This window comes from Sycon ciliatum, chromosome 3 (assembly GCF_964019385.1).
Source record: "Sycon ciliatum chromosome 3, ocSycCili1.1, whole genome shotgun sequence".
Taxonomy (NCBI): domain Eukaryota; kingdom Metazoa; phylum Porifera; class Calcarea; order Leucosolenida; family Sycettidae; genus Sycon; species Sycon ciliatum.
Genome location: NC_088645.1, coordinates 8,801,876 through 8,810,839, shown reverse-complemented (window position 1 = coordinate 8,810,839; position 8,964 = coordinate 8,801,876). Strand labels below are relative to the sequence as shown.

At 51.0% G+C, this 8,964-nt stretch overlaps 2 protein-coding genes across 2 annotated transcripts; both read left to right on the top strand.

Moving 5' to 3' along the window:
* The first annotated feature begins 370 nt into the window (after positions 1 to 370).
* Positions 371 to 1,228, top strand: LOC135812819 (neurofilament medium polypeptide-like). The gene has a single exon (XM_065326037.1). It carries the CDS (start codon positions 371 to 373, stop codon positions 1,226 to 1,228), a length of 858 nt encoding a protein of 285 aa, XP_065182109.1.
* Positions 1,229 to 5,705: 4,477 nt separating this feature from the next.
* Positions 5,706 to 8,870, top strand: LOC135812444 (cysteine-rich, acidic integral membrane protein-like). Its single transcript, XM_065325813.1, has one exon. It carries the CDS (start codon positions 5,730 to 5,732, stop codon positions 8,796 to 8,798), a length of 3,069 nt encoding a protein of 1,022 aa, XP_065181885.1. The 5' UTR covers positions 5,706 to 5,729; the 3' UTR covers positions 8,799 to 8,870.
* The last annotated feature ends 94 nt before the right edge of the window (positions 8,871 to 8,964 follow it).

Below are 8,964 nucleotides of genomic sequence, written 5' to 3'. Positions count from 1 at the left end.
CTTGCAGATTGAATACATTTCTTATGTACATGCACAATCGTGTCCATGTAAAAGGATTGCCTGAGTATAATTTGCCCGTACAAGAGGTGGATCATTGTGAAACTGTACGCCCATCAACATCATCATGCATGCGTGCAACCTGCATATCCATGTACATGACGTATGTATAATATGTATGATCATAATAATATGATCGTATTCTCTGGCAATCATAGGCTTGTCATTGTACACATCAGAAGCAAACACGCTGATACGCACTTCAACTATTGCCAGATTCCCACATCCGACTATTTAGATATTCACTATGCCGACGGGCTTCCCGATCTTTGGTTTTCAACCATTATTCTAATCAGTAATTTCTCCTACTCCGATGGGTAAGAAAAGCGAGCCTAGCAATTTGAAGCCCGACAATGGGAAATCCCCGCAGTCGCAGGAATGTCCCAAGGTACACGTGTCTGTGACTGTTGAGACGCCTCCAGTTACCAGCAAACAGAATGTCGAAGTGTCGGTGGCCGCAAAGGTAAAGTTTTGCACCGAAAAGGCCTCCACACCGAAGTCTACTGCAGGGCCTGGGGAGGGTTCTGAACGGGACCAACCTACGTATCCGGAGTGCACTGCTCCAGTAAAACCCGCTGCTCCAGTGAAACCCGCTGCTCCAGTGAAACCCGCTGCTCCAGTGAAACCCGCTGCTCCAGTGAAACCCGCTGCTCCAGTGAAACCAGCTGCTCCCGTGAAACCCGCTGCAGCCGTGAAACCCACGGCTGTTGTGAAACCCACGGCTGTTGTGAGACCCATGGCTATTGTGGAACCCACTGCCTCTGGTGCCGCTGATTCCACTGATTCCACCGACAGCAGCACGACGTCAGATTCGATTTCAAAATTTAAGCACGTGGCGCACCAAGCTCGCCTCTCCCCGATTCCCCTCAAGGTTGATAAGCACAACGGCTTTCCCATGGAATTTGTCGGCGTGGAGGAAGACGAGGCAGATTTGGACGAAACCGTCTCGACTGTCATCCTAAGCGATCCTGACGCGAGCGTATCAAGTGAAGAAATTCTGGCGGAGGATACGTTTTCGGGTGGCTCGTCTCTCGATCTGTTCAGTGATCCTTTTGATGATTCCGATGTGATTATCTCACCCACTATCCTGGACTCGGATGATGAGTTTAAGTCAGGAATGGAAGGACTTGGCGTCCCTCTAGCCCAATCTAGCCCTAAGAAGGATCCTTAGCCTGGCCGTCGAGGAGCACGCGCCTTTCTGTCCCGGTTGCTTTCAACACCCCCCCCCCCCCCCACGTGATCGCACGAGCATTAGTTTGCCACACCTGAATATCATGGATACGATGTGGATGATGCAAGTGCATGCATGATGGTGAAGATCTGGCCCTGTTTGTCACGTGATATCACTTCGCAGTACATGTACACAGTATTACTTCAAAGTATAATTATTATTCCTGCTATGTTGTAACGTGTTCTGATTCAGACCTGTTCACATGCGAGTACAGTCATGTTGTGCATGTACTCGTATTTAGACATTCCAACGCTGGCCACAATCACACGCCTGATTCAATAGTGCACTGTTGAAATAACTCTCAGCAACTCAGGTTCATCATGGTACATGTAATGCTTATTGAAACTTGTGTTTCCGCATTGTCCAATACTGAGCTCAATTGATTGGAGCATTGCTCATGACAAGCAAGGTTCGGGTTAGAGTCCTGGTGCGTCTGGCATTGTTTCTCTTTTTAAGCAGTCCACTTCGCCGAGTCTTCCTTTGAATTTGAAGTTCTCCCCATCCTTCAAAAAAATGTGGTTCTCAGTATTACCAGGAGTACGTAACCACACGTGGATTATGTACTCTTGGTCCGTGGATTATGTAATATTGGTCCGTGGATTATGTAATCTTGGTCATTAGCATTGCATGTTGGTTGGTTGGTTGGTTGGTTTTTATTTCACTTCGCACATTCAAACGGGATGACGACCCAATAAAATGACGGCGAAGGCTTAGCCTAGAAGTGGCTATGGAAGAACATAGTAAAAGCTATGGAAGCACATAGTAAGAGAATAGGATACCAATAACTGCGAGTAAACGGGGGGGGGAGAGAGAGAGATAATACGATGTATCTGTGATACCACGTGGGAATTACTGAACTGCAAGGGAAGGGAGAGCAGAGCGATCAGCAGCAACTCGAACTACTCCCTACAGGCGTATGGTACACATGCATGCTTCATTTAAACTCAGGCAGACGGGTAATTGTGCGGACCTCACCAGGGAGAGCGTTCCACATCAGGGCACCAGCAACAGAAAATCTCCGCTGACCGCGCGGCGGCTACGGTTTGCCTGGCTTAGTAGGCCATTTGACTGCTGATGGCGGGTAGGGGTGCCTTGTGCCGGGGTCAGAAGCTGGGCGAGCACAGGGCTGGTGCGGGCGTGGATGCACCGCCAGATGGTGATCAACATTTTCTGCCTGTAGAGCTCGCTGACACGGTACAGGGAGTGAGCAGTGAGCAGCGGCTGCATGGCTGTCCGGGGCGGGTTGCCATCGATACAGCGGATGGCTCTGTTTTGCGCGGTTTGCAGTCGTTTCAGTTGACCCTCTCGCATTGCGGCTGAAAAGCAGCAGGAGCCATAAAGCAGGTAGGGCATTACGACCGCCTTCACATACACCTGACGAGAGCGCCTTGATAGGCTTCGGCGTGCCCGCCACAAGGCGCCAATTTTCTTGGCAACCTTAGTAACCACATAGTTTACATGGGTGTCCCAATCTAGGCGATTGTCAAGGTGAACGCCGAGGTAGCGCGCAGAAGACGCTGAAGGGAGGAGACAGTCGCCGCTTTTGACTGTTACTTCCTGTACATGCTGCTGGGGAGAGATAGTCAGAACCTGGCTCTTGGCAGCGTTCAAGATGAGGCATCGGGACTTCAGCCAACCAGCCAGAGCAGTTGCCGCTGTGGTGAGGGTTCCGGACGCTTCCGCCGCTGAGGCCTGGGAGTCGTACAGGGCTATATCATCTGCAAATTGTACACTTGGCACAGGCGAGGAAACCAAAGGGACATCTCGTGTGTATATACTGAAGAGGACAGGGCCGAGGACAGAGCCTTGGGGCACTCCGCAGGTGCAAGCGAGGGCAGGGCTGGTTGAAGGCGAGATGAGGATCTGCTGCTTGCGGCCGGACAAGTAGTCGACGAACCAACTAAGGGCGGGGCGGGGGGGGGGGGATCTGCCATGGGACAACACCTATAGTGACTAAGACCACACAATCGGATTATCCCGAATATAGCCCCAGGGTCCTGATGATTGCTTTTCAGCATGAAACTCGTGAGTAGAGACACTCGTAATCACTGTTTGTTTCGCCGGATTTTCCTTTGCACACGTACTAAGCTCTGCACGCCGTGCACGGAGCACTGTCACCGGTAGTCAGAGTTCTCCCATCTGCATCTACATGTACATACTCTTGGTACCATTGATAATACCAAGAGCATGGGGGGGGGGTAATGTACTCTTGGTAATACTGCTAACAATGGAGATATACTCCAGCACAAAAATGGGCTAGCAACCATAAACTGAAACATACCCGGCCGTTCACGTATTTAGAGCATTCTACGGGACAACGAGCAGAGGATGAAGGAAGTACCGTTTTTGGTTTTTTTTGTTCAAATAATCTATGTGGAGATACAAGTTTAATAATACATGTAGCTATGAAAAGTATGAATGCCGCAGACATCACCACGCAACATGACGATTTGTTTAAGGTTTCAGATTGTGTGTTTCCAGAATCGATTTTCAAGCTCCGATCATCAGTGGAAATACGGAACTAAAGTGATCAAGGGAAAAACAAAGGTTAAAAATCCAAAGAAGTGTGACACATGACGCGTAAGTATTACAAAAAAGCCCGATTTGTGTAAGCAAAAAGAACATGTTGTAGCACTTAGGTTATTTTCGTGAGTTTGCACCCCTTGTTCATGAGTTGTTTCTGCACCGTTCATGCCCATTTGTCACACTTACTCTTTATCTTAGCCCTCACTTTTTGTAATACTTACGCGTCATGTGTCACACTTCTTTGGATTTTCAACCTTTGTTTTTCCCTTGATCACTTTAGTTCCGTATTTCCACTGATGATCGGAGCTTGGAAATCGATTCCGGAAACACACAATCTGAAACCTTGAACAAATTGTCATGTTGCGTGGTGATGTCTGCGGCATTCATACTTTTTTGTTGTTGGTATTTTTAACATACCCAAGCCTCGTGTACAGGCAAAATGAACACAACGTCACAAGCGCAACCTCAACAGGAAGAAAATGAGCTAAAATGGCTGTGAACACAGTCTAATACCGAGGCAGACGCGCCTCAGCCTGGACGAGGTCGATAGGCGCGAGGTCGAAGTGACGACGGCGAACGGAGCGTGATCCTCGAACACATCGGATGGCAGGCCTAGCAAGAGAGAAAGCCAAGCAGCAACGCATCCAACAAACTACAGAACCGAGCGGTGAGAGCAGTATACGGTTTGCCGCCCCACACCTCTGCCCAGCCTCTGTTCGAACGGATGTCCCTGTACAGAGTTCGCGAGTGTTAAGCCCAGAAGCGGCTCGTCCTGGTGTGGCGCTGTGTCAATGGGAAACCCAGCAGTGTCCTCCAGGACCTATTCTCACCATCAGCTGGTAGCACCACCCGGCACCAGGTTTCCAGGGGCCTCACTGTCCCCTCGGCACAGTCAGAAGCCGACAGATCTCGCCTGGCCTTTCAGGCAGCCTTGGCCTGGAACGCGCTCCCAAGGAGTGTAAGGGAGATCAAGGCTGCCCAGCAATTTTAGCTTGCCTCCCAACTCCTACACCTTGCAATAAATGCTCTGTCTGACTTTGCCCGTCCACGCACTACGTCATTTACTCTAATGGCGTGCTTGTGCACCTATGAACTCTTTGTGTTCCCTCTGTTGACGCTTCAAAATCGCTCTGTTGACACTGCAAAATCGCTCTTTTGATGCTGCAAAATCGCTTATCAGACTAAATTACATAGCAATTTGTTCTTCGCTGCTACCTTCAACCACACGTTGATGCGCCCACCACCCTCCGATGCCCCTAACCTCACTGCTTCCCTCTCTGTGCCTCGGTATCTCTCTCCCCCTTTCTTTCGCTCCCTCCCTCTCTATATCTATCTATCTCTATCTCTCTATCTCTCTCTCTCTCTATCTATCTATCTATCTATCTATCTCTCTCTTTCTCTTTCTCTCTCCCCTTTGAAATTTGCTTCCATTGAATTGGGCGCCAATGCCCGTTTGGCCTTGCGAAGTAAAATAAAGATCAACAACAACAACAACAACAACAACAACAACAACAACAAACGACCTTGCTGTAGCTCTCCTTTCGCTTAGAAGCAAGCGCATCAGCAATCCGCTTGATTACTACATGTGCATGTGCCACACGAACACTTCCCCGGATGATCTGCAGACGTCCGCACCTCACACATACCAATACTCCTACGTAGAAAAGAAGGCAAAAAGCACAACCATGCGTACGGTTTCTTGGTACGCTTTTGAAGCAACCTATACATGTATCACGTGCACTTATCGTCCGATGTGTACTGGCGCCAATGCAACACAGGACGTTGTATATAACGTACACCTTGCTGATACGAACTTCACTGATAGACGCGATTGCCACATCAGTCTATTTAGCTAAAAGTTCTGCTGACGGCCTTCCCGATCTTTTTTTATCCCAGTACAAGATCTCAGAATCCGATGGGAAATAAAAACAATTCTAGTAATTTTATGCCCCGCGACCATTGGGAAACCCCTCCGGCGCAGGGACGGCCCAAGGTACAGGTGTTCGTGACTGTCGCGGCATCAAGAGCTACCAGCAAGCCGAATGTGGAAGTGTCGGTGACCACAAAGGTGAGGATTTCGAGCGGAACGGCCTCAACACCGAACGAGGAAACCTCCAGAGAGGGATCCCAGGACGACTACGAGGAAACCTCCAGTGAGGGATCCCAGGACGACTACGAGGAAACCTCCAGTGAGGGATCCCAGGACGACTACGAGGAAACCTCCAGAGAGGGATCCCAGGACGATTACGAGGAAACCTCCAGAGAGGGATCCCAGGACGACTACGAGGAAACCTCCAGAGAGGGATCCCAGGACGACTACGAGGACAACTCCGGAGAGGGATGCCAGCAGGACTACGAGGAAACCTCCGGAGAGGAACCCCTCCAGTACTATCAGGCAATCTGCGGAGAGGGAGCCCAGGACGACTATGAGCAAACTTCCGGAGATGAATCCCAACAGAATTACGAGGATACCTACCTTGACGGATCCCAGGACGACTACGAGCAAACCTCCGGAGAGGGACCCCTGCAGAACTATCAGGTAATGTGCGGAGAGGGAGCCCAGGAGGACTACGGGGACACCTCTGTAGATGGATCCCAAGAGAATTACGAGGATACCTCGCTGGGGGGATCCCAAGAGGACACCTCTGTAGACGGATCCCAAGAGGATTATGAGGACACCTCCGTAGACGGATCCCAAGAGGATTACCAGGATATCTCTCTGGGCGGATCACAAGAGGATTACGAGGATGCCTTATTGGACGAATCACAAGAGGACTGCGAGGGCACCTCCGTAGACGGATCCCAAGAGGACTGCGAGGACACCTCCGTAGACGGATCCCAAGATGACTGCGAGGACACCTCCGTAGACGGATCCCAAGAGGACTGCGAGGACACCTCCGCAGACGGATCCCAAGATGACTGCGAGGACACCTCCGTAGACGGATCCCAAGAGGACTGCGAGGACACCTCCGTAGAAGGATCCCAAGAGGATTATGAGGACACCTCCGTAAACGGATCCCAAGAGGACTGCGAGGATACCTCCGTAGACGGATCCCAAGAGAATTGTGAGGACGCCTCCGTAGACGGATCCCAAGAGGATCACCAGGATATCTCCCTGGGCGGATCACAAGAGGATTACGAGGATGCCTTATTAGACGAATCCCAAGAGGATTACGAGGACACCTCAGTAGAAGGATCCCAAGAGGATTATGAGGACACCTCCGTAGAAGGATCCCAAGAGGACTGCGAGGACACCTCTGTAGACGGATCCCAAGAGGACTGCGAGGACACCTCCGTAGACGGATCCCAAGAGGATAATGAGGACACCTCCGTAGACGGATCCCAAGAGGACTGCGAGGACACCTCCGTAGACGGATCCCAAGAGGACTGCGAGGACACCTCCGTAGACGAATCAAAAGAAGACTGCGAGGACACCTCCGTAGACGAATCCCAAGAAGACTGCGAGGACACCTCCGTAGACGAATCCCAAGAGGACTGCGAGGACACCTCCGTAGACGAATCCCAAGAGGACTGCGAGGAAACCTCCGTAGACGAATCCCAAGAGAACTGCGAGGACACCTCCGTAGACGAATCCCAAGAGGACTGCGAGGACACCTCCGTAGACGAATCCCAAGAGGACTGCGAGGACACCTCCGTAGACGAATCCCAAGAGGACTGCGAGGACACCTCCGTAGACGAATCCCAAGAGGACTGCGAGGACACCTCCGTAGACGAATCCCAAGAGGACTGCGATGACACCTCCGTAGACGGATCCCAAGATGACTGCGAGGACACCTCCGTAGACGGATCCCAAGAGGAGAACATGGAAACCTCCGTAGACGGATCCCAAGAGAAGGACGACAAAACCTTCGAATACAGAATCCATAAATGCAAATCCAATGGAGAAGGATCCCAAGAGAAGTACGACAAAACCTTCGAAGACAGAATCCAAGAGCACATCGAGGACACCATGGAAGACGGATCCCGAAAGGACTACGAGGAAACCTCCGTGGCCGGGTCTCAGGAGCAGGAAGGAGATGTATGCGAAAGTGTCGGAGCAGTTGAGGATAACAATAAGTGTGAAGATAACTGTGAAGATGGGCTTCCGATGGCATACGTCCAGCCGCCAATGCGTGCGAAAGTGCGGATGCTGCAGGCACAGTCGTCATATTCCAGCACAGTCTCCTCTGCGTCGGACGGATCCTCGTGTGCAGCAGCCCCAGCGACATCGACGGACAATGAGTGCGCGACATCACCCAGCGTAAATTCGTCGTCTGATGAATACTATACTGCGCCGACCACCGCGTCCACATCCAACGCGTCAGGAGACGTGTGCACGGAATCCACCTCCACGGCAACGTCATCTGATGATGACAATAACATCGAGCCACCGTCTGCATTGTCTCCTCCTGTTCCAGACTTCAAGCTCTACTGGCTGGACAGCAATGGACAGTTGGTTTTCCACCCGAAACTGGCTGCGGTCCTCACGCCAATCGACTCCTACGACACTGCCTCCACCTCGCCCGATTTCTTGCAAGAAGTCGACGGACAGTTGGTGTTCGATCCCAGGCTTGCTTCCGTGCTGTCGCCCAGTGCGAGTTTGAAATCGGTTTATCCCAACTGCAACCCATTGCTGATACAGGTACTGGATGAGATCTACCTACGGTTCTTGCGTTTCGGTATCAACGGCATTCTGGGTTTCCTGGAATACAATGACGGAGAGGAGGCCTTCACCATATTATCGTCAGAGCATGTCAGGATGTTCGTGTTCGGATTGCTGTTCGGATTCTTGCTGAGCGATGGTGGGATGCGGGCCGCCCTGCCACAGCATGCTTCACAGTACCCTGTGCAGATCTGTAATGAGACCATCAACATCCCGATGATAGAGCAAGTCAGCCAATATCCTATCGGAACGTCCGTTTGTGGAGAAGACATTGCAAATAGCGATCCCCATGATGAGGATGAAGAGTCGGACAAACAATAGGGTGTCTTCCTCCGGAGAGGTTAGAAGCAAGCAGGTCTTTGCTGCGCCGCTCCTTGATTTTCACGCTATGCGTTCACGTGTATTCGAAATGTCTGAATAAAATTTGAGAATGAACGCATTCCTGCGGTGTTCTGTCGTGTTCTTGTGGCGTTTTTGTGTGTTCTTG

Coding starts and splice junctions, on each gene's coding strand:
- LOC135812444 (XM_065325813.1), top strand. CDS start 5,730: ATGGGAAATAAAAACAATTCTAGTAATTTTATGCCCCGCGACCATTGG.
- LOC135812819 (XM_065326037.1), top strand. CDS start 371: ATGGGTAAGAAAAGCGAGCCTAGCAATTTGAAGCCCGACAATGGGAAA.